At 42.3% G+C, this 26,426-nt stretch overlaps 1 protein-coding gene across 5 annotated transcripts in view; it reads right to left on the bottom strand.

Moving 5' to 3' along the window:
- Positions 1–26,426, bottom strand: part of Map2k5 (mitogen-activated protein kinase kinase 5) — a 237,834-nt gene that overhangs the window by 151,469 nt on the left and 59,939 nt on the right. For all 5 annotated transcript variants that reach the window (XM_005347788.2, XM_026778922.1, XM_026778920.1 and 2 more), the window contains one exon: positions 8,521–8,560. In XM_005347788.2, coding sequence (XP_005347845.1) covers positions 8,521–8,560 — 40 coding nt within the window. The remainder of the gene's footprint in view (positions 1–8,520; positions 8,561–26,426) is intronic.

The raw sequence follows: 26,426 nt of genomic DNA, 5'->3' as shown, positions 1-26,426 counted from the left end.
ATCAGCACCAGTGTGATGTCTACAGAATAACCTGAGTACACACACACGGCAGCATCACAGACACACGGCAGCATCAGCACATGTCCACCTTTATTTACACAACATGCGGAACACAAAACCTAAAGAAATGTGGTAGTTTATTTATGTAACACCCCCCCACTCCCAATTATAGTTCCCAGCACTAAGACACTGTCTCTCTATCTGCCTAAGCCTTTGTATAGGAGGAGGCGTACAGAAGTGATTGATGGTACCCTGGAAGAAACCAGGTCTCAGAGGTCAGCATTAATGGCTTTAAAAGTCAGTTAAGTTATAACACTCAATTTATGTGCCCTATTTTAGCCACACTGGCTATTTTCAGAAGAAGATCATTAAAAGAGAAGAGCCCTGTGAGCCACAGACTCAAAGATAAGCAGAGGGGTGGTAAATAAAATAACATTTTAAAATGGGATTCTTAGAAATAAAAAAAAATGGGAGTTTAAAAGTCCTGCCACCTTACTTCCTCCCATGTGGGTAATGTTTCTTTACAAATGCTGACAGTTGAGAACTGGACAGGGTCACAGGTCATCTGACTCCCACAATTTGCCAGGGCCCCCTGAAGTGTTGTGGTTTTTCCTTAAGTATCAGCCACTAATGTGGATTTTATGACACAGAAATATCCATGTGTGTGGACCTAAACTTGCGTAGGAGATGCACTAGTTTAACTCAGACTCTCCTCATTCCTCAGCAGGTGTGTGCACTGGGGCTGGAGCTCAGCCTTCTCACAGATGCTGGTCGAGCGCTCCACCACAGAGCCACACCCCAGCTCAACCACCATCTCTGGTTAATATGCACATTGTGTATATTCTTAGTGCGGACACCCATTTAAGTAAGAAAGAAAGGTGTGCGGGGTGGGGTGAGGGTGGGCTCTGCCTTTTCTACCAACGCAGACCACTAGCCAACACTGTGAAATTAATCCCAATCTACGGAGATCTTTTCTCTTCCTCGATTGGGAGCCTTGCATGAGTTTCCATCACCTGGAAGTAAGATGTAACTCCATAGCGCCAGGAGGTTATGTCTCAAGCGAAGCCCTTCCCTCGCTCTTCCTACACAGCTGCCTTCCTGCCACCCACACTGCCTCACCAGTGTTTCCTCTCTCCACTCCAGTCACTGATTACAAAAGCTAGTTTGACCTTTTAGAGCCAGCTTGAATGCCTCACCCCCTCCACACACCCACCTCAAAGCCCTTCATCAGAACTCATCTCTGGCTTGACCCTTCCTCATCTTTACCGCACGCGGCCTCAATGCCCCAGACGTCTAAAAGCTTCCAGCAAAGGGTGACATATGCTTCAAGGGCAAGGGGGGTCTGAGCGTTCTTTATTCCTCAGCACCCAGCACCAAGGCTCACAGTATCACCCGGTCACTGAGAAGGGGCCTTAGTTAAAGTGTTCCTCAAGGACAGTCCTCCAGATGTGCTGTTATTAGACACGAGGGGACTGGATCATGTGATGTCTGCAACTAAACCAAAAACCAAAGATGCGGACATCAGAGTGCCGCACTGACAAGACTGGGGTGGGGACTGTTGTATTCGTGGAGCTGGTCCACTGCTCTAATCGCTTTGGAGCTCTCTTCCATGGCCCCAAAAAGGAAATTACGTCATTTTGCAAATTTGAGAAGGGAAGTCATCTCCATGCCACCACAGAGCACATCGAGGCTCTGTTTTCCAGGACCCTGGTACTTGGTGAAAGGTTAACTCCCTCCCCTGGGCATCCTTGCCAGTGAGCTTCAAAACTGCTAAAAATGAACAGGCCGGTCCTTCCTCTGAAGGCAGTGAGGAAAGCAGTGACTGGATTTTCCTTTTGAACTCTGAGATCACTGTGGACCGCCTGAGTCTTCACTCCTCAAGCTGAGCCAAGTGCTTTCTGACTGAAGAGGAGGAGCTGGAAGCAGCTCCTAGAGAAAGGCTTCAGCCAGAGAGGAGGTACCTGCCTGCCTTCCCACTGCTCTCCCTCTGCTAACACCTCCAGGACACACGAGGATGCGCTGTCAAGTTAAATACAAGCAGTCAACTGACTGAATTATAATTTACTCTGTGCTCAATTTAAATTAGTGTGAGACTATTAAAATATACAGTATAAATACGGCAATTCATCACGAGCTGTCATGGATGACTTCATTTATTTGCTGGAGTGGCATGCGCTCCACTAAAGGCAGGGAGAACAAAATCACAGGTCAAATTAAGCCGCTATTCTGTTTTAATTCACTTATTTAATCTGTGGCGACATAATTGTCTTTTACAGTATGTACAACTCAGAAAGGAAATTTGGGAGGATTACAGCCAGGATACAAATGATTAATCAAATGGTCCATTTAAATGCTGTTTTAAAGGCTGCAGAAACCCAAAGCACTCCGGGAATGATAATCAACGCATGCTGCATACAAGGCTAAGAAATCCCGTTAGATGGATTCTTTTCCCAATCAGAAAACAAATAATCCTGGGGAATCCAGTAAATTCCCCAAGCATTACTATTGGAAAGACTTTATAGGAGGCGTTAGTGGCAGAAAAGGTTCTGCTTGCTGGATGGCTAACAGTATTTGTGTTTGTTTTCTGCTCTACTTATTTGCAATGGTCTTGCTACCGATACCAAACAAACAAAAGCTGGTCGAACGTGTTTCAGCGAGTTTGCAGGTAATAATCAGTTATTTCTGACGTGTAGTTAACATCATTTTCTAAAAGTGCTCTGTGAAGCAGAAAAAAAATCTAAATTTTATGGTATAGAGAACTTCTTATTTTTCCTAAAATTAGCTTTAAAAAAAAAATACCTGGAAAGTTCTCTTGTCACATCTCAAGTCCAGGGAAGGAAATGCTGCAGTGTGCTGCTTGTCTTTAAAGAGCAGGTCTCAATAACGAATGCATACAAACTGGAAATGCTACCAGCCAGGCTCTCCTCTAACTGGTCCCACAGACATCCAAAGTGTGGCCAACTGACCACGAGCTGGGAAATGAAACGCCCATGGCTCCATGCAGGCAGCAGAGCCCTGCAGGTGATTCCACCCAGACAAGGGCCATGATTTGCTGCTCTGTACAGTTCCTCTGTGACACCAGGCAACTGGGGTCACTGGGAGGTTCGAGTGACACGCTTCAAGTCACACAAAAGTCGGGAGAGGGTCAAGAAAAGATCAAATGTGTCTCTAACTCTTAACCTTCCATTTCACCCTTTAATATAACAAAAGGAGCCAAGAAATATTCTGGGGGAGAGCAATGGTCCATACAAAGAACACTAGCGGGTATTCTGTATGTTGCTAAACCTGTTTTCAGTATGTTACTTCAAAAGATAAACAAATACTGAAATAACAAAAACATAAATGACTAAATTAAACAACAAAACTGTATTCAATCAGTAACTTATGTGTTTCTACACTCACTACATGTAGTGCCGGGCCCTGTAGGGAAGGCAACAAAACACTCAGTTCTGTTCTCCACGTTTAAAAGATTTCAATACATTAGAGAAAATGGCCATGACACCAGCAGCCATGTGCAAGGTGGCATGTGGCCGCCTTTAGGAATTACATGCCGAGAATTCCGGAAAGTGGCTGACAGATGCAAACATGTGACAGAATCAAAGAGCAGGCCCTTGAAGGTTGTTAAGGGTTCTAATAGTTGAAGACACGGATGAAGGCATTCTAATTAGAGAGGCGCACATGAATTAACTTGTTGAAATGAGAAAAAAACATCCTAGGTTCAAATGAGGGCACAAGTTCAAGTAAAACAAAACAAAAGGCACAGAGATCAGAAAACGTAAGAACAAGCTATAAAAGATGCATTGTGGAGGGTTCCACCTCCCATCCAAGAGTGTTTTCAGTGTGTCTGGGCTGTATGGTGGTTGATATTGATTATTCTATATTGATTGATCTAACAGGTCCAGAATCTCCTAGGACACAAGCTTTGGGCATGTCTGTGGAGGAGTTGAACTGGGTTAACTAAGAAGGGAGATCCATCCTGAATGTGAGCAGCATCACCCCGTGCGCTGGGGTCCCGGACCAAACAGAAGAAAGAAAAGGAAAAGAGCACTGGTTTTTGTCTCTTTCTGACACAGATGCAGAGTAGCCAGCTACCTTACACACTCCTGCTGCCATGATGGCTACCCTCTCCAACTGTGTGGCAAAATCAACCCTCCCTTCCCCAAACTGTTTCTGCCAGGCATTTGTCCCAGCAGTGAGAAAAGAAACCAGTGGAAAAATGACACGGAGCCTACTTTAGAGAGGGGAACGGTGCTGGGGAACTGCACCTAGGGGTGGAGATCAGCAAAGGCCAGGGTTTGCATCTTGGACTCGGGGCTCTCTAGGTATAGGACCTTGGGCAAGTTGTTTAACTGCTCTGTGTCTCAGGTTCTACGTCTGCCAAATGAGAAGCAGTAATAGCAGCAAAGGTCATAAATGAAGATAACATATGCAAAATATTTATCAGCATAAGTCATCAATAAGTTGAAACTTCTATTTCCCGAGAGAATTGTTCAGAAGCTGGGTACTTTTTAAATTGAGGTTCTCTCCTCTCTGGTAACTTAAGGTGATGTGGGAAAATGCTCCTGTACCCTGTAAAGATTTGTCACTCATATTGGTTTACTAAAACGTGGATTGGTCAGTAGCCAGGCAGGAAGTATAGGCAGGGAAACCAGACTAGGAGAATTCTGGGAAGAGGAAAGGGTCAGTCTGCAGTCGCCACCCAGATGCAGAGGAAGCAAGATGAGAATGCCACACTGAGAAAAGGTTCCAAGCCACATGGCTAAACATAGACAAGAATTATGGGTTAATTTAAGTTGTAAGAGCCAGTTAATAATAAGCCTGCGCTATTAGGCCTAACAGTGCTGTAATTAATATAGTTTCTTGTGATTATTTGGGTCTGGGAGGCCGGGAAACGAAAGCACCATCTCCATCTACATTAAGCTTGTGTCAAGTTGACATAAAACTATCTAGCACAGTTGTCATAATTATTCCACATACTCTAGAAGGTTTTAAAAAAAAGGTTGGGCACTTCAAAGAACAAGATGGAAAATGTTCTTAAAGCAAAAAGGCGTACTTACACTTCTAGGGATATAAAAAGAGTATTTGAAATTAAAAATAAAACACACACTGAGCAGGAGAAATAGCACATTAGACAATGAGGAGGAAAAGGCCAGTGTACTTGAAGATTCCAGAGGAGAAATATTTCAAAACTAAAACAGGTAAAAGACTATCATGAAGTGAACATGTAGGCAAAGTTCTCAATGCGGAAGCATGATTTGATAAAAGTAAAAGTGTTCCAAATTTGATGAAAGCTGAAATCACACATATTCAAGAACTTCAACAAACCTCAAGCATACTGAATTAAAAAAAATCATACTCAAGCCCAGCATAACCGTGTATTGAAAACTGTAACCATAACCTGTGACAAAGAAAAGAAAAACTGAACAAAAGCCAGAGAAGCCAGGGGAGGGAACAAACAGAAGAATAATGAACACACAGGATAGTCAGCACACGGCTGGAAAATATAAAGTCAACATTGGAACAAGATTTTTAAAATTCAAAAAGAAAGCCAGTCAGTCTAGATCCTATATCTAGTGATGGTTATGGACTAACCCTCTGAAACTGTAAGCATGCCCCAATTAACACTTCCTCTGATAAGACTTGCCTTGGTCATGGTGTCTCTTCACAGCAACAGAGCACTGATGAAGGGCCTTATATGAAGACTAAAGATGGATGCTATAAACTCTAGACAACCATCAAAAACAGTGGAGGGAGAGTGGGTACACATCCAGGACAAATGGAAAACAATAAACAGAACAAGAGATATAAATCCAATCATATCACAGAAAATATAAGTGGTTCCAACACTCTAATTAAAAAAGCAGAGATCATCAGACTAGATTATAAGATCCAACTACATGCTGTCTAAGAGAAATTCATTTCCTATACAGAGATGGGCTAGGTTCAACTAAAAGACCAACAGACATTAGCAGAAATGTGGTTGCTGCTGTGGCTAGGTTTATATTAGCCAACATAGACTTCAAAGCACTTCAGATGGCCATGAACAAAACAGTCACTGCATTACGATAAAGAGGCCAATTCATCCAAGTGATAAGAATCCTACCGAAACTAATAGCACATCTTCAAAAATAATAACAGAGAACAGCGGAAATTTAAGAAAAAAGAACCAGACCAAAGTCCAACTCTTGTTGAAAATGTTAACACTCTTTTTTCAGTAATTGATAGAATAAGTAGAAAAAAAATTCAGTTCAGATATGAAAGATATTAAAACTAAAGTCAACTTGATCTAACAAAGGTTTATACAACAATTCATTTTCTTCAGATTGTATATTCTTTTTATGTGCACAAGGAAGATTCACAAGCAAAGACCATATTTTGAGCCAAATTAATTTAGAATAATTCCAATTATACAATATGTTCTTAGATCACATTGGAATTAAATTGAAGTCACTAAATGAAAAATACTTGGAAGCTTTCCAATATTTGGAAACTAAATAATAAATTTCTAAGAATTAATGCACCACTCAGGCTGTGAAGAAATGGTACATTTTCTCCAACTATAACCATTTTATAGTCTATATGATTTTTGCTTTGGTCATCAAGATCAAGTCTATACACAAAAATTAACCACTATTCGATTCAGTTTACAGACACAATACAGGTCCTGCTAGAAAGCCCAGTCCAAAGGTCCAGCCCTAGTAGCAGCTTATTTGTAAACTCCAGCTATCTCATATAGTGAAAATCTAACTAACAATTATTTTGTAAAGTATATTCCTTTTTAAAAAAATTTTATGTGCATTGACTGTTTGGCCTGCATTTATTTATACCAGCATCAGGGAGTTGCATCCTTTGGAACCAGAGTCACAGACAGTTGTGAGCCACCATGTGGGTGCTGGAGTTGAACCCGGGTCCCCTGGAAGAACAGCCAGTGCTCTTTCACACTGAGCCAACTCTCCAGCCTGTAAAGTATATTCTTAAGTGACCTTTAGTCCTTTTCTGAACAGCTGCTGGTCATTTGCCACACCCAGTTAGATAACTATACCCATGAATCTTAATATTAGCCTACCTTAAACATAACTTAAAATATATGGAATATGAAAATTTTATGTTTTTACAAGGCCAAGCGTTCTGGATCATTTGTAGTGATGCTCTCTCCCTCTCTTGGAATAACTAAACTGAGATTTGACTGTCTTTACATATAAAAGCAGAATAATAATCTAAGACTTAGGAAAACACTGCTCAGTTAATGGGATGCTCTCATCAAAGGAGAGCTCAGGGGAGACACAGAAGATGGTTCAATGTAGGTTAACAGAGGGAAAGGCTGGGAAACAGCTTATCCCCACACCCCTACTCCAGGAACTCTCGGGACTGTCTTGTAAAATTGAGGCCTACAATGACCTCAATGGTGCCTCCTAAGCTCACCTACATAGCTATAATTTGTTTGGAGTTTCAAAGGCATCCTGAGAAAGTCTGCTGGGCCTCGCCACACACGCTATCTGTTACTAAAACTAGACCTCAAGATGATGTAGGTGCTGAACTAGGTGTGAGACAGAAAGGGAACCTTGGAGTGTACTAGAATCCAGAGCTGAGCCTTAGTTTAACTTTAATAAAAATGGAATAACCATTGTGCAAATCCTTAGTTTCCTTAACATATAAGACACAGAAATACAAACTGAAGTGTTCGGGCAAGAGACCAATTGCTTACTGTGGATGGAGTTACAAGAGCATCTTGGAGATGAATTTTGAAAGGCTGGGTAGACAGCAGAGGGTTGAAAAGCAGTCATTTGGACAAACACTGCACAGCACCCGGAGGATGTTAGCTCTAGAGGCAGACGGACATCCTTTAAATCCTCACCACGCCTCTCTCAAACAACCTTGCACAAACCAACCCTACGAGTCCCGCTCTCTTCAAATCTAAAAATGGGTTAGAATTAGCTCAGCGTTTTACGGATTAAATATAACTTTAAAACACACACTGTGATACCCAGCAGCTATTCAAAAACAAAAACTTTCCATTACTAAATGCCCAGAGACCAGAGACAAGGTGTGGCAAAGAGTCATTAGCTGACCAGTGAAGCAGAAAGTGTATCTGTAAAGGCAGGTCACTGCCAGACTGCATGAGGGTCTGCGTGTCAGTAAAAAGCCTCCTGATGAAAAGAGAGTTTGTGCACCAGCGGCTTAGGCTGAGAGGGAAAGGAAATCAGTGAGCACCAAACATTTCACAACACAGAGCTGAGATGGTTCTGCAGGCAGAGGACTTGCTGCACAACTTCAGCACCCACGTACGATGCCAGTCTTGGCTGCATACTGGAAGTCCAGCACCATGAGAAGAGGAGACAGGAGGACCAGCCCAGCTCCAGGCTAGGTGAGAGAGAGTGATAGAGCAGGTCACCCAGCATCCTCCTCTGATTTCTATGTGTGCATATGTCACATGGACCACACCCACAATCACATGTATTCACACACACACACTCACACTCAGACACATACAAATTTGTATAAAATATACCCAATGCTTACCTTTACAGCTAAAATTTTCCCACTTGGGACATGATATGCTCTATAGGAAGAAAAGAAAACAAAGTTACTTGATATCATTAGGTAACCTACAGAATGGCTAAGGACATAGCATCAACTCAAACGTTTCTGCAACAATGGGGGACAGACCTGGTACCTTCAAGGCAAATGGCCACAAAACAACATATATTTATGTGATGCTAAATGGCTTATGAAGTGATTATGTATTTTAAAATATTGCTCGAAAGTCATGCTGTTCTGGTTACTCTCCTCTTAGAGTTCTGAAACATGGGGAAGTTAAGCAGTTTGTCCAATGCCCAAGTGTGCAGCAGCAGAAATAGACCTTAAGTTAAAACTCAGGTTTTCTGACCCTAGGTCCCTTGTTGTCATTGTGTGTGTTTGTAGTCATGTACAAGCAGCAAAATGAAGGTTTTTACTTTTCTTTAAGGTACATAAGTAGAGACATCATGTCATAGTATTTTATCAAAATAATCACCAATCACGGGATGAGTTCTGACTATGGTTTTTGTACCATTTTTCATAGGAAATATAGTTATGAGGCTTGAGCATGTGACTCATTTTTTTCCTTAAATAGAGACGCAGGCTCAGTGTGGTGTCCAATGAGAAGGGCCCCCAAAGGCTCAAATGTTTCAATGTTTTCAGTTGGAGAAGCTGTTTAGGAAGGAGTGGGAAGTGTGGCTTTGTTGGAAGAGTGCCTCACTGGGGCAGGCTTTGAGGATTCTAGAGTCTCTCTATCTGCTTCCAAACTGCAGATCAAGATATAAGCTCAGCTGTTCCTGTCACACCTTTGCTTCGCCATCATGGACTCTGTCCCTCTGAAATCAGAAGCCATGAATTAAGCACTTTCTTTTTAAAACTGCCTTGGTCATGGTATTTTATTACCATAATAGAAGAGTTAGCAAGACACTCAGAGACACTGAAATAGCATTATCTAGATTAAGAAATATTAATAGGATTGTAGCTATGGCTCAGTGGTAGAGTACTTACTTGCCCAGCATAAATAATACACAGTGTTGGAGTCCCCAGCATAGGAAAAAGAAAGGAAGCAAGCAAGCAAGCAAGAATTCATTCATTCATTTATAGAAAGTAAGAAATTAAGGTTTACAGAAATAAGATCATTTTCGATCAAGGTCTAATGTACATACATTTACATTTTTATATTCACACTGCATGAACTACATATTCTCACCATTTCTGGGACACAAACTATTTTATGTAAAAATTTAAAATGAAACACATAACACAAGAAGGTGCTGTAACTGCAAGCCCATAGTGAACTGGGAAGAACCGCATCTGCCCCACGGAGGATTTTACACGCTCCCATCAGGTGGCTGGTGGCCGGGATGTGAGTGGGCGGCGACAGTGTCCACTTACGCGATACTAATTGTAGCATATACTGTATTTTCCCCAGTGGCTGCAGAAGTTGATGGACTATGCGTCCTTTAAAATATATGGGAGGAATTTCCCACATAAATATAAATAATTCAAGGTGTAAGATGAAATGATGACATTACTTTCACTGGTACACTATAGATGCTTCCGACTTCAGCTTCACTAGTCAAGGACTAAAGGACGATGACAGACACTCTGAAGCTGGGGGACAGCAGTGCTGGTTCTCTGGACAGGGGCAACACATGGCCTTCTGAGACCAGCTGTGGCCATGAGAACTCTATTACCCGAGAGCCCAGCATACACACAGCGCATTGGGAAGTTTGGCAACTTCATTAGCTCGTCAAGAAAGCCGATCTCTTTCCCAAAAGAAAGGTCTCCCATTTCCAACTGAATTGAAAGGGAGACCTGATGATTTAATTATGACGCACGCTAAATCATCCATGCAAGTTTGGGTTCCATTTCGAGCAATAAAGAAAGCTTGTGGCTTGGTTTACAATCTGGTGACAGGGCCGATTTCACATTTAATCATCAGGGGGAAATGGATGACAGAGGCAATGCCAGGCTCCGAGCTAAGCCAGCTCCCTCAACTCGGTGATCGACGTCCTACCTGGAGAAAGAGTTTGTTTACTTTCGGCAGATAGTGCGTCTCGATTGTCTTGACCTTCCGCAGCACATTAACTGGAAAGTGATTAATGAAGTCTGAATGGAGGCTCTGGTTACACCAAAAGACAACTATACACCTCTGCAATGTTTTAATTAACAGCTAACGCTTCAAATTAGTTTGTAGTTGCCACAGTAATTACCTGTTCCAAAGAGCGAAGGGAGGAAGCATTTGTATGAGGCATTGCTTAGTGCTTCTCCCTGTGAGCTTCTCTTTGCCTTTGGGACCGGTACCCCTGTAAAACTGAAGACACAATACAGACACCTGGGGATGGCACAAGAATAGTCTGGGGTAAATGTCTGAACAGGAGAAACCTGCAAGGGGCTTTTTTCTTAATTAAATCATTTGAGGTGGGAATACCCACTTTTGATTGGGATCTTTTGAGGTGGGAAGACTCTCTTTGACCTAGGCCACACCTTCTGATGGTAGCCTATTTAAAGGGCATTGGAGAAGGATGCTTTCTCTCTTTGCCTGCTTGCTCTTGCTGGCAAGTCCATGCGTTGCCTTCACTGGCATCAGAACTTCTTTAGGATTCCAGCCTATGCTGAAGACTAGCTGAGACATCCAGCCTCTGGACTGAACCACTCCTGGACTGGCTGGACCACAGCCCGTAAGTCATTCTACTAACCACCCCCCCCCCATATATAATACATACAATAATATACTGGGTTTTTTGGTTTATGTTGTGGTGCTGAGGTTCAAGCCTAGGTCCCCAGGCACGCTGAGCGAGCACTCTCCCATGAGCAACAGCCTCAGCCTATTTTCCGTCTTCCTCAGCAACAGTCCAGGTGTGGGCACAGTGATGTTGGTGTCAACATTTAATGTCAGAGCGGAGTTCTCTGAACTAGTAGGGAGTGCAGAAAACTGTCCAGAAACACCCAAAAGCCAGATGAGTAACGGCCAAGCTTAGAAAAAGCCAAGAGTATGAAGTGTAAAAGACAAGCAATGGGTAGGACTGGGGATGTGAAGTGGCTGTTGCTGCTCTCACTGGACTTCAGATCTGTGTTCACCTTGTCTGGCTCACCTACGAGAAACAACACTTGGCAGTAACTTCTCCTAGGTGAGAAAGAATGTCTCAGTCTCCTTGGGCTAATAGGAAAACATAAGCTACCCTAGAAAGCACCCATGTAACTTCTTTTAATATACATTCTTATAGCTGGGCAAGTTGATGCACACCTACAATGTAACATTCAGAAAGCTGGTGGATCATGAGTTTAAGGCCATCCTGGGCTACACAGTGAGTTTTAGGTTAATCTGTGCTATGAGACCTGGTTTCAGAAAAGTCTACATATGCGTACATATGTGTCCATATGCATGAGAATATATGTATGTGCATGCAAATATGTATACTTTTGTGTGTGAATATATGCATGTACTTGTGCATACATATATGTAAATGTATCATGCAAATTTATATGCACACAAATGCATGTGTATAGGTGTATATGTACACATATGTACATACACATGCATATATGCAAACACATAGATTTGCATATATGTATACATGTGTATGTGAATTTACATGATGGTCCTCACCACACTTCAGATGTCCCTGCACTGTGTACCATACCGGGCACACATATGCACACATATGATGTGCTCTCATATCATCATCTTCCTATTCTTATGTCGAGCACAGTGCTTGCCCATGGTGGATGCTCTGTGCCACAAATTCCACAGCATCTAATTCATTCTTTCATGGGCAGATTCCTAACTATTGAATCCAACGTCCTTATGAGGATTTCACAATCTGATTAACTCATGTATCTGTTTCTGTCAAACTTTCTTAGCTCGTTATCACTCCGCTGTACTAAACCTGCTGCTGCCTCAGGGCCTTGGTGCCTACGCCAGAAGTCTGGGCCATGCTGTCTCAATGTTTACTTGGCGCTCCCCACCTGCCTCTGCCTCCCGAGTGCTGAGACTAAAGATGTGACAGCATGTGCGCTCTCCTAAAAATCTCTGCTCTACATAGAACTGTTTGTTTTATCCGTTCTACTTTTATTGTTTATGTCTTCTCTTTGTTAAATTTGAGGGACCAGCTTTTAGTTTGGCTGACTTGTTTCTTGAACTTTGATTCCACGACTAATTCTCTGATTTCCAGGGTGTACTCTCCACTCCTGCTCTGTTGTGTCTTGGGCTGTGTTACACTGAGCAGTGCCCAGCTGTTCTAACAGAAGCCCAGGAACCCTGCCCTAAGCACGACTTAGCTGTGTCTCTGGATTGCACACTCGGCATTCCTTTTTCTGTTCCACTGTAAACATTTTTATTATTATGTACTACATGATTTGATGTTATTCAGACTTATTCAGTGGCGCACGCCTTTAATCCCAGCACTCGGGAGGCAGAGACAGGCGGATCTCTGTGAGTTCGAGACCAGCCTGGTCTACAGAGCGAGTACCAGGACAGGCTCCAAAACCACAGAGAAACCCTGACTCGAAAAACCAAAAAACAAAACAAAACAAAACAAAAAAACAAACAGACTTATTCAGTTATGCATTTCAATGTCCCAAGTGTTTAACTTACTGCTGACAGCTAACCTAAGTGTTGTTACCAGAACACATGAGCTGCATGGTACAGACTGGACTGAGATTTGCTTTGTGCCCTAATAATAATCGGGTTTTTGTTATGAATAAAGGCTGTATGCCTGAAAAAGGATATATATTTTCAACTTAATTGGTGTCAATTTCCATACACAAAATCATAAGAACACATTCTGCCTGTGTGCCAAGATGTCCTGTATCAGGCTGGAGGGATGATTCAGTGTGTGAGCCCTCCCCTCTCCAGCTCTTGCAGAGGACCTGGATTTGGTTCCCAGCATCACACTGGGTAGATCATAACCATGTGTTACTCCAGTTCTAGTGGATGGCAACCTCTTCTGGTCTCTTCAGGCAACTGCATCCATGTGGTACATGTACAGACCGGCAGTCACACAAAAACATATGAATACAAATAACCTCCAAAATATTTTATGTACTGATTTTATTTGATTGATCAATTGTTGATTGCTGAGAGATATTTTTCCACAGTGTGGAGTCATCAAATGTTCTGGGTAATTTTATAAAATTTCCTTACATATCTTAAGGGGGTATTATTAATTACATGTAAGCTTATGGTTGCAAGTCAATCTTCTTTCTTTATACCATCATATAACAGTCCTTTCTTATCCCTAATAATTTTTGCCTTTTAGTTTGTGATATGTCGATATATAAGCTTTAAAGAAAAAAATTTTTGTTGTTGCTTCTATTGTGTTTATCTGATACATTTTCCTATCATTGTCTTTCAACTTTATTGTGTCTTTGTGTTTTCGGGATTCATCTAAACTAATCTAAAAAAGAAAACAGCTATTTAAAAAAAAAACCCTCAATCTAACTAATCTATCAGGTGACAATCTTTGTAGTTACTATAACGACCGATACATTGGGATTCATTCCCGCCACTTTACTCATTTGTTCGTTCCTTCACTGCCCACTATACTGTTGTCACCTATGCCAATCTTAGAATCAGTTCAGAATAAAGTTACTGTTTTCTGTCTTTTCCCAGACAATGTAACAACCTTACAACTTCTTCATTGCAATCACCCCTTCTCATCTTAATGCACGGTCTGTGTAAGCCGTCCAGGGTGGAATGTGTGTGACGACAGAGTGGACATCAGGCTTAACTGAGAGACCTGAGCCAAAGAGGCCGTGGGAAGCTGGGCTGTGTCACGTCACTTAGCCTGGTGAGCTCTCCAGCTTTTATCTCAAATTGCAATAGGCACAGATAGAAGGTGAGAGGTAATATTTGAGAACTCGCAGTGGCTGCTGGATGGTGAGACTGAAACTGGACGTGCGAATTAACTCTTGAAGTGGACGAGGGACACAGAAGGCAGGGGTGAGAGTGGTCAGCTTCCTATCTGAAGGTTCATTTGTTTATTACGTGTACAGTGTTCTTCCTGCGGGCCAGAAGAGGGCGCCGAATCTCATTACAGATGGTTGTGAGCCACCATGTCGTTGCTGGGAATTGAACTCAGGACCGCTGGAAGAACAGTCAGTGCTCGTAACCTCTGAGCCATCTCTCCAGCCCTCAGCTTCCTATCTAAACTGAGGCCAGAGAGAGGAAAAGAAAGTGGCCAAGGACATGAGAAGGGACTTCTGGTAAGCTGATAACAAACCCTATCTGCCCTAATGCCAAGCACTTAGTGGCTGGCAGAAGATGTGTAACTGACACAAAGACAATGCTTTGGAACCAACGCAAGTGACTCTATTGCTTCTTCTTTCAAACTTTAGAGAGTCTAGTACAGCTTGCAAGGTGGGTGGTAAGTGTGTTTACCTTCGTCTAAGTCCTGCTGAATCTGATTTAGGAATAATCACACAGGCTAGAGAGATGGCTCAGCGGTTAAGAGCACTGACTGCTCTTCCAGAGGACCCAGGTTACATTCCCAGCACCCACATGATAGCTCACAACCACCTGTAACTCCAGTTCCAGGGGATCTGATGTTCTCTTCTGACCTCAGACACCAGACATACACACTGTACACAGACAAACATGCAGGCAAAACATTCATACACATAAAAATAAGACTTAAGAAGAAAAAAAGCAATTTCTCTAATAATCTTTATAAGAGTGGAGAAGAAAAATTTGAAAGCAAAGTCCTGTGCCCACCAGGACATAAGGGAGAAATGCTCACATTCCCACATCTGGACTGCCATGCGAGAACACGCCACGCACAGGACCATCCACATCTGTATCTTACAGTGTTTACTTAAGTATTTATGCTTGGAATTTCAAATTCTAGAAGAATCACAAAAATGTGAGTCTTCCAGCTGACTCCTGCTTACAAAATAAACAGCCTAAAGCTGAACATGCAATTCCTGATACAGCCTACGCAATGCTACACAATTAAAGCAGACATCTGAACTCTACGGCACTTCCTGTGTGCTAATTTCCCAACATAAGTCCAATAAAGTTACTCTAATTTGTGTGCAAAGAGGATTTACTCTGGGGAGCATCTGGCTTCTCTGGTGACTGGGACACCAGAGGGAATTTAAGACAGAGATGTTGACCTACACCTGATGCAAACATTTCAGATTCTAGCAAGACTTAATGATGCTAAAAAAGCCAAGTAGCAGCAGCAAATACTCACAAACAATGAGGATGAAAACAAACTCTGCACCTATTTTCCTTCCTATCTTGGAGAAAGTCCTCAAGAGTAATCACACGTATAGACTGAGCAACAATGTCAGGAAGGAAACACCTGAGTGACTGTTGTGCCCATCCTGAGGGCGGGCTGGCTGGCTTGTACAGTAACTATGACCACAGGAGTTCTGCTTCCCACAGACAGGTTAGTGAATAGGGAAATTACCTGGTCATGGGCAGAGAACACGACAGTTGTGAGAACAGGAAAAGGTACTTACTTGGCTTCCTGGGTCTCAGAGGGCAAACAGAGAGAGAAAAGAGACCAGAAAGAGAAAAGGCTTTATTTAGTCAGTGGTTAAGAGCACTGGCTGACCCAGGCAGTGCTGGTACACGCCTTTAATCCCAGGACTCGGGAGGCAGAAGCAGGCAGATCTCTGTGAGTTCGAGGCCAGCCTGGTCTACCAGAGCTAGTTTCAGGACAGACTCCAAAGCTACAGAGAACCCTGTCTCGAAAAACCAAAAACAACAACAACAAAAGAGCACTGGCTGCTCTTCCAAAGGACCCAGGTTCAATTCCCAGCACCCACATGGCAGCTCACAATTGTCTGTAACTCCAATTCCAGGGTATCCAACACCCCCACACTGACATACATGCAAGCAAAAACATGAATGCATAAATAATAATGAAAACTATAAAAGTAAACAAAAGTCACGTCAGCCACCGTGTTAACTGGCTGCAGAGACAGATGCAGCTCTCCAGAATAATAAATCAGGTTCTCTGCTCTTCAGGCAACGGTGTCGCTAGCAGGTACCCAGCCTTTCTTTCCATAGCCCTAGAGCTTCACAAGGTACACATCAGACCAGTGCTGGGTGCCGAGAGATATGACCAAAGAGAAACAAGGGAGATTTGATGAAAGTTTGAGGAGGAGAAGACAAACCACTGCTTAAAAGGAGGTTCAGGATCAGTCATCCACTTTATCTACGCAACTCTTGGTTCTCAGTAGCGCAGCTCTTAGCTAAGACTTGCCACGTTCAGATTCAGTTATTAAAGGTACCCCGTACCAAAATGTATGGCAGCCATTAAACCACCACGAGATGCAATCACTAGTTTCCATATTTACAGATGGTGTTTTAATTGCTGTTTAAATGACATTTATTTATCTATTAAAAGCACCATGTTTTCACTCTGGTGAGGTAGCACATACCTGCTATGCTGGCAGAAGCAGAAGGGTAAATAGTCTGGGGCTAGCCTGGCCTAACATGAGGAGACATTTTCTCACAAACAAAAACAACAAAGTAAAAATAAAAGTTCTTGTGAGTCCATATAAACTTTTTAAAAACGGATGGAAGGATTTCTCTAAAGTAGTATTTTTCCATTTCTAATCACATCTAGCCTTTGGGCTAAAAGAGCAACTAAAGGAAAGGGAAGGGGGAGGCAGAACCCCAAGGTCTAAGGAGCAGTCAGTCCCTGATTCAAATGAAGTCTGCATTCCAAAGCTGAAGCCAACACAAAGTGAGCCCTTCCTGACAAAAGAAGTGAAGGGCACGAATGCCTAAGGGCAATGCAGGACAAAAAAGAGGACTTTCTGCTGTCTTGAGAGTCATTTATAAAATTATTCTATTTTAATTAATTTCTCTGAATATCATCTTCGAATTGCAATGGCATCTCCAGCAACCATATGCAAAGCGGCTGTGGGGTCAGCCCATGAAAATGTGATTTTAATGCTTGGTCCTTTTCTTTGGAGGGTGGGAATAATAGCTGGAGAATTTTAAGGAGCATGGCTGTACACTAAAATGGCCATAGCCATTCACAGGGAGGGAAAAAAAATCAAACAGTTCCAGGGAAATCCACATTGACAGTTGTTGCCTTCCATAATAGATAAACACATTAGCCAGGCTCTGGCTGTTAGAACAGAAAATCCAAAGTAAACAGCAGTTGTAGAGAGAAGCTTCAAATCGCGAGCGATGCCAACCTAAACACCCATTACAGAAGCTTGACTACCAACTGTAAAATAATCTGTGCTTAAGCAACACTCCCAACTGTTTACATGCCAAACCAAACATGTTATTAGGTTACAGATATTAATTTTAAGATATTGGTTGTATATAGGCCTCACAAATCAACCTAATATAAGACATTGGGGAAGTTGGCTGGGTTAAAAAGATTTTCAGTCAGAGAAAGGTGTTGGCTCCTCTCCGTTTAGTTGGGTGAAACACCCATTTTCTTCTCACAGCTCCCTCGAAGCTAATGCAATTAGACTTCCATATTTTTTCAATAAGCTGAAGCAGGCTGCTTCGAGCCTTTAATGCTCTCCACATTAACTAGAGTAATGTCTTTTAATATATGGCCTAAATACCTTTGAGATGGGGGAAGCTCCCGTCACGGTGAACTCTCGATCAAAGGTTCTGAAAGAAGGCAATGGGCAAAGCGGGGGAGAGACATCACAGCAGCAGAAGGAAGTTAAGTGGCCGAGCAATGCACGTGGGGTTGTAGGAACACTCTGAGGATGAACCAGATGAGGACCCCTCTCCAGGAACGCCTGAGTATGGGATAAGTGCTACTCATAGTTCCTTGGAGAGTGAGCAGCAAATCACTCTCCCAAATTGGCCACAAAGATGGGCACTTCAGAAAAGCTTCTGTCAGGGCATTTGGTTGTGTGTGGTTTAGAATATATGTTATGAAGTTTTCAATTTTTTCCTTATTTTGAGAATTTCATACATATATGCAATGAAATATGACCATAAACTCCCGTTTCTCACCTTCAATTTTTGTGTCTCTTTCTTTTGTTTGTTTTTACTAACCTACAAAGTCCAACTAAGCTTGCTCTCCATATGTGTGTGGGTATGGGGCCAACCACTGGAGCATAGGAAGCCTATCCGGCACCTATCCCATCTCATTTATGCCAGAGGTCAACACAGGAGTTCCACTCAGGGTTGAGCACTTGCTCTCTCCTTCTTAGGGTTCTGGTCAGCCATGCATCTCTCTGTTGGCTGCTCCCCACTTGGAGCTGGGGGTGGGGGAAGTCTGGCTAGGAAATATTTTTATACAGAGGCTATTTGCTTTGCTCAAAAACTTGTCAGGGAAGTGTCTTAGCCATTCTACAGCTGAGGAGTCAAGGCCTGGTGAGGTAAAAGGGCAGTTTCAAATTTCTGTTTGATAAACATGGAGTAGGAGGTGAACCTGTGCCCTCGGAAGCCAAACCCAGCTTTGTGTGAGCGTGAACTGGCTGCTTCTAGAGCCTCTTTCCAACAGTCTTCCACACGTTCTGGAAATGGTTGGTGCTGATTTTTAAAAAGCAATAGGAGAAATCGATCGAATGCCTCTCTTTTCAGGGTTGCATTAACTTTTTCAGGCCACTGGGGTGCAATTTACTAAATTACCTCTTCTAGAACACTAAATAGTACCCTAGTGGGTCAAAGAGTAAATGCACCTCTGAAAAGTGAGCCATTTATTCCCTTCCCTGTAGTGCCAGATGTAATATGTCCCTTATGACAGAAATATCATCCTGCTTCCATTGCAAACCAAGACACTGGCTTTTACTAGATAAAACGAGTGTGGGGAAGATTCAGAAGTGGGGGGATGACGAAATCTCTCCCACAATCCTGTTGAAAAGTCAAGACTGGCTTCTGTGAAAATAGTTGCTTACCATTCAATGGAGACTTATTTTTCTTGAGACCTCACAACAGAATGAAAAATATTTGAATTGAGGGTGTTAAAGCCAGAAGCTCACAGACTATTTTGACGGCCCTTTCACACCTACTGTGTGTTACAACTGAGTCCTAGTACCCACTGCCATATGCAGGAAGACAAAGCACAGACAGATGGCCCTTTGTCTGTATTTCCCTACTGAGTACCTCTGACCTAAAAGCCTTTGCTTTTGCACCCCTCCTAAGCTCCCAAGCCTGGGTATGGTTTTGGATCACCTGAGGAACCATTCCCAGGCAGTTTCACATTTATGAGCTATTTAACCGAGCTCAAGTTTTAAGTTTTCAGCACTGTTAGCCCCTCACTCTTCTGGAAGATGGCGATGCGATGAGAACAAGACGTTTAATTTAAGAATCACCCGGCTTCTAATTAAACTGCCATAGGCAGCTGGTTGGATAAGTTTTAATCAGTTTCAATCACCTATTGATTGGTATACTGAAGCCTAAAAAATTAAAAGGAAAAGATGATTGGGGAATTGTCCCGTCTCAGAACAACAGCAGAGGCCTCTGTAAATACGTCCTCTTTGAACCATCAGCTAAACGGGCACTTCAATACTGCAGTACAAAGTCTTCTGCAAAATCACTTTAACTAACAAGCAGAAATTTATCAGCTTCAGCCAGAATCAATGCTGAAATCAATTTGAACACTGGTTGTGTCTAAAGGGGCTCATTGGCAATTTAGGGAAATTACACCATGTAAATGCCTGTGCTTTAATTGAACAGTTCCATCAACTAGGCTGTGATTGCTGTCCATTCGTTTATTCACTTTCACTTGGCTCCCATTCTGCACAGGAATAGCTGTTGTCAGGCTGGAGAGAGGCACTTTGTCTTCATTCTGTGCACTTTTGTGCATAACTGAGTTTGTGGAATGGACACATCATGACCAGGTCAAAATAAACCAGGACAGACTTGTTACTTTAACATAAGGAGGAACACAGACCTACACTGCCTTCAAACCAGTCAGGAGGAAGGAAGGCAGCCCACACTTGGTCGGGGCTCTGTGCCACAGTCCTGTGAGAACATGGCATACTTTCCCCCATATATTTAGTGACATCTAACAACATATATTATGTGTAAGAATGCCCTTCTTAAAGAGATAGGTAACATTTTGCTTTACAGAGTCCTCAGGGATCAGTCAAGAGAAGATTAGAGTCTCTTATCTGTTTAGGACAGTGTGGCATAACACGGTCACAGGCATTTTCGAAGTCAGACATGAAGAAGGAGGGAAAGGAAAGGGTGAAGACAGTGCTGGGTGACCTAACTGCTTTATAAAGACCAGGAGGCCCAAACACTAACATGATTCCCAAGAAAGAAGAAGTAAAATACTCAACAAGTCACAACAATGAAAAAACAAACACTACAGGTCAAATTATCAGAGAACCATATGAAATGACAAGGGGTCAGAGGTGAGCATCAACAAGTCGTACACTGGGCCCAAGTGGTCCTTCAAAGAGCTCAGGCTTCCAGGAAAGGGAAGGACGGAGACAGTGGTTGACTATCATAGGCCTTCAGTATGATACAAGAGCCTATGCAAAAAAAATTACAAGCCTGAGGCCACTAGTGGCCCCTCAAAAAGGCTGTCTCAAATCAGTCAGCGGAGACACTCTGCTCATCTGAGGCTCCTAAAACCAAACCACAACTATTTTAAACTATTTTAAAGAAAAGGCAGAGAGAGACTAAGAAATAAGCAAGCATGCGCTTGGGAGGGGAACTGCTCTGATCCTCAGGGAACCCATTTTCTCAGGTTGTCTTCAGTCAAATGAGGATCGGAGGCCACTGTGCTCAGTCATTTCCAACACCCTGGTGAAGCGCGGAACAGAAGGCCGGCTGCCTCTGGGCCTTGGCTGTACAGGTCGGACCTTAAGTCATTTTCCTTGTGCCTCTTAGGCTGCAGAGAAGCTGCTGACAGGCCCTTTCAGTCCAGTCTGCTTTCTGCAAACATTCACTTCAATTCATTTTCAAAAGAGTTATCTTATTACGAAGTTAAAAGAGAGAAATAACTAGTGTATATGAATTTAGCTCTGTGTGAGTGTTTGTGGAAGTCAGTCTGACACTCTGTTCCATGCAATATTTTCAACCACACTATAAAGTTTCATTTGCTCTAGTTTTTGTTGCTGAAACAACGTAAAAACATATCTTATTAATAGTTAGCTAGTGTTTCTGAAAATTTAATAGTAGTGTGAATTCTAATTAGTTTTAATAATAAAAACCCCGAGTCAGATATAGGGGTAAATGCTGAAAGATCAGAGAAGCATTTCTCTGGGATTAAAGGCGCATGACTCCCAAGTACTGGGATTAAAGGTGCAAGCCTCCACCACCTGGCTCTAATTCTGTTTTAGACTAGATCAAGCCCAGGGTGGCCTTGAACTCAACGGAGATCCATCTGCCTCTACCTCCCGAGTGCTGGGATTAAAGTGTATGACACCACTTGCCTGGCCGCTATGATAAACTAGTGGCTAGGTCCGCCCTCTGATCTTCAGGCAAGCTATAATTGTTAAAGCACAAACAGAATATCATACACTTAATTGTGGTTTAATTAAACCTTTACACTTACTGAACCCTGCTCCTTTACGCTGCTACAGGCAGAGAGGGAGCAGAACCAGGCTGCTGAGGGCTGACACACATGTATTTTCCAAATACAACCAAGCTGGTTAAAGTGCTTTATTGACTGTGCCCAAAAGCACAGAACACTGGTTTCATTTTATTATATGAATTCACAAAGCAAAACCATGCGCCATGTGCTGAATGTAACACCAAACACTTTGCTTTTGTGTAATGAAGTCTGGCAAGGAAAACTACGGAAGTGTTACGGAGAAAAGGACAGTACACAAAGTCACACTGAACAAACAAATTAATGTGAAAACAAACAAATAAAACACAGGCATTTTCAGCTTACTTTCCATAGCCTAGCCCTATACTGCTACCATTCTAGTTTAGTAACTGTTCCTGCAACCCCGTGTTAAGGTGTCTATCAGGGCCTGAACATGCTTCAATCCAGAAAGCCAGAAATTTAACAGAAACATGATCTCTTACACCAAAATAGCAAACAACAGAGCAAAGGGGAGTGGGGAGAGAAGCAAAGTTATACACAGTAAATGCCTTTTGGATTTTCCAGGGAATTATTTTCCAAAAAGGCAATTTAACTAAATGCCCTAGACGCTGTGGTTTACAAACACCTCCTTGTGCAATATGCCAACAAAGAAACTGTAATTTTCTAACATATCAACTACTGCAAAATAGACTTAAAATTTTAGTATGTCTTAGGAGTCAAGAAATGCATCACCTCCATTGCGCAACCATATAATTAATCTAAGGATTCAATTACTAAATTCTGTGCTTTTGATAAGTAAAGAGACCCAAAGAGTAGCCAGTCATGCTGTGGTAACTGTGGGCCAAAAAGTGTGCTAGTAATGACTAAAGAGCTTCTAAAATTAATCATTGCACATAGTTCACTATTGACATACATTCATTTCTACTTCACATTAATAAAGCATTTGCATTAAAAATAATAAAATCCAGAGATTAAAAGACATAGAAACTGTGGCTTGAGAAGCACCCCCAGGTATTGGTCCAGTCAGCAGAAATCCCAGGCTGTACTCTTGGCCTTGGAAATGCCACTTCACCCCTCCATGCTTTTCCTTATGCTAAACAGCAGGAAACCAGTCTCTTCCCCAGGTCAAAAGGCCTGGTGTGACCAGCCCCCGTCCCTCTGTACACTCTCTCCAAGATTTCTCTGCTACAACTACTGGCCTGGACGCAACACTTCTGTGATGATTGTTGGGCTTTAACTTAAATGCTCCCTTCTTTCTTGAAGGTTCTTCTCCCAGATTTTCTCATGACTATCCTCCAGAACTCAGCTCGAATATCGCTTCTTTGGTTAAGTTTTCCTCAGGCTCCTCTTCTCCATACTTCAGGGCACCCACAAGGATCATTTTACTTTGGCATTTACTCCTTTGAGGACTCTCTGTTGGGACCTTAGATTGTCCTACTTGCTACTAGGCTGCATGTATTTACAACAGTCCTGGCACACACTGACACTCAGTAACCACTAGTTCAGTGAATAAATGAATATATAACAAGACAAAATTTAACAGCAAAATGAAACAGATCTGGCATACGATATTTATGGTTGCTGGGTGCTACAGTTAGAGGCTCTTTATTAGCTCTCTCAGACTCAGGGGGCTCTATGCATTCAGCTTATGCCTAGGTTGAAGGGACAATTCTTTTCTCAGCAGTTCTGGGCGAGAGCCACATCTTTCTGCTTGTGCTGGGTGTTTCAGGAGTTACCCTGCTGTGATGGTTTGAATAGGCATGGCCCCATTGACTCGTGCTGTTTGAATGCTTGGTGCATAGAGTGGCACTGTTAGGAGGTTTGGCCTTGTTGGAGTAGCTGTGGGCTTGTTAGAGGAAGTGTGCCATCATGGAGGTGGGCTTTGAGGTCTCATATATGCTCAAGATATGCCCAGTGTGGCACAGTCTCCTTCTGCTGCCTATGGGTCAATATGTAGAACCCTCAGCTCCTTCTCCAGCACAACGTCTGCCTGCATCCTGCCATGCTCCACCATGATGATAACAAACTCAACCTCTGAAACCGAAATCCTGCCCCAATTAAATGTTTTCTTTTATGAGTTTCTTTGGTCATGGTGTCTCTTCACAGCAACAGAAACCCTAACTAAGACACCTTGTATTCAGTCTGGGCCTGAGGCTAGCCTGAGGTCATGTATCACCCGTGGACAGAACTTCTGTGTCTCCCAGGACTTGGGGCGCTTAACAGCACATGCTCAGAACTTGCAGGTCAACAAATGAAGGAGGTCTGAAGAAGCACACCTGCCAGGCCTCGTTATTTGTCCAGATTTGTTCCTCTGAACTCATGTCTCTACTAACTTAATACCAGAAGAAAAAAAAAGCCCATGAATGCCAAGGGGCATGCTGCAGGACAGTGTCACACTTAGATGGGGCCTCCCAAGGCAGCCAGAGAACTGACTTCAGATGGAAGCAACGTCTCTCCCACCTTCTGCTAACAGATGCATGCTAATGCATCTTGTACCTGCACATAAGCACTGTCACTGGGGAGTTGAAATTTCTCCATAAACAAGGCATTTTATTAACATAAAATATTACAAAGAAGTCTTGTAATCTCAAACTTATTTTTCCCTGAAACAGAATGCGTTGAAACATTTAGATTCAGCAAATTCTTACTTGAAATATTACCATAATGTATTGATTTTTACCAGACTCAATTGACTGAAAAGTTGTTTGTATAGCAATATTGGCCAAACCAATATAGTAGAACAATTTTGTTACCCATAGTAATCAAGTGAATTTCTGAAGTATAATTATACTGTCATAAAAATAAAGCCAAGATACCCTTTTCCAAGCAATAAAACTATAGCGGCTATAAAACAGGAAGAAGAAAAGGCTAAATAAATGAGATTTTTAAAAATAAAATTTAGTGTCTTTCAAAAACACCACTGCCTCCTCTTCCTTCCCTTAAGCTACAGTTAGGAGAAAAAAAAGATCAATACTTCAATCTCAATAAACTATTTCAATAATAGTTAATTCAAGTGGAAACATAGTCTGAAAGTCTCTGCTCAGCGACCTGTGACATCCTGTCATGTTGGTGAGATGCCAATAATCCATCATTGCCATAATGGATATGAGCACGTGGACGCAGAGGGTGGGGGGGCATAGGTAGGAAAGGTGTGCAGAGAGACGCTTGGGCACAGGTTTGCTCTCCAGCTTCGGATCAATACAGTACATATTACTGCAGGAAACAAGCCCAGAACGGTGAGTGCTGAGAGGGGAAGAGGGGGAAGCATACATAATTAATTTTATTTGACAAATACTCATTGATTTTCTGAAAACATTACAATCCCTGTTCACCAAGTGATACTGTAACGCAACCCAGCCATATGTAAGTATTTAATTTTACATTAGGATGAGGCCTTGTTGCTTGTTTAAAATATGATCTTGGCTGCAAAGAAAATGCTCTTCACTTCACTGGAAATTTAAGGTCAAGATAAATCAAACAAGCACCTTGGCTCTCAGGTCAATATCAAAACCATTTAAAAACTACTTTTAATATATGAGATACATGTCAGGGGAAATATGAAGGCGCAGGGTCACTGCTTCTGTTTGACACCTGCAGGCTGGCTGGTGAGAGAGGAAGTCAGAGCTTCTGGGGGATTATGTGGTTCTAAATAAAGAATTTCAATAATAGTAGAATCTGACTGGAATTAACCTCAACGTCTCAGTCAACAAAGGCATGCAGCATGAGAAACCCACTTAGGCATTCTGCCACTATACAGACATCAGAGAGTGCACATACACTGTGAAAGACACCTATAACCTACCCTCTGGGTCAGTGGTTCTCAACCTTCCTAAGCTGCGACCCTTTAATACAGTCCCTTATGTTGTGGAGACCCCAACCATAAAATTGTTTCATTGCTACTTTATAACTGTAATTTTGCTACTATTGTGAACTTTAATTTAAATATCCTATATGTAGGGTACCCAATATGCAACCCCAAAGGGATCATGACCCATAGGTTAAGAACCGCTGCTCTTGATGATTACAATGTCATCATGGACCACTCTTGTCTATATGGCCTGCTGCCAATCAAGACAGTGTCACGCAGGATTCTCAAGACAGTGACACTCTTCATTCTCACTATCAAGGCCAGTTTTGTTATGTTTTTAGGAATCCTATGGTTTTGATATATTTTGCCTACTAAATGACATTTAATTAGATAACTCATGTATTTTCCCACATTATGTAAATGCCCATCAGAGTCTGCTTTTCAATACATAAATCAATTACTATAATGACTTATTAGAACCCCAGCTTCTAAGTACACATTTATTTTAGTTGGTTTTATAATCATATCACAGGGCCAGCAGTTGACTTAGGAACTCATAAGATCTTTGCTACTCCCTCCAAGGACTGTCCCCAGCTTGAAGCCCAAAGAACATCATTTAAAGGAAACAACAGAAACCAACCCCGAGAATTACC

This window comes from Microtus ochrogaster, chromosome 5 (genome assembly GCF_000317375.1).
Source record: "Microtus ochrogaster isolate Prairie Vole_2 chromosome 5, MicOch1.0, whole genome shotgun sequence".
NCBI classification, from domain to species: Eukaryota; Metazoa; Chordata; class Mammalia; order Rodentia; family Cricetidae; genus Microtus; species Microtus ochrogaster.
Note: the sequence above shows the minus strand (reverse complement) of the source record. Positions and strands in the feature narration are given on the sequence as shown.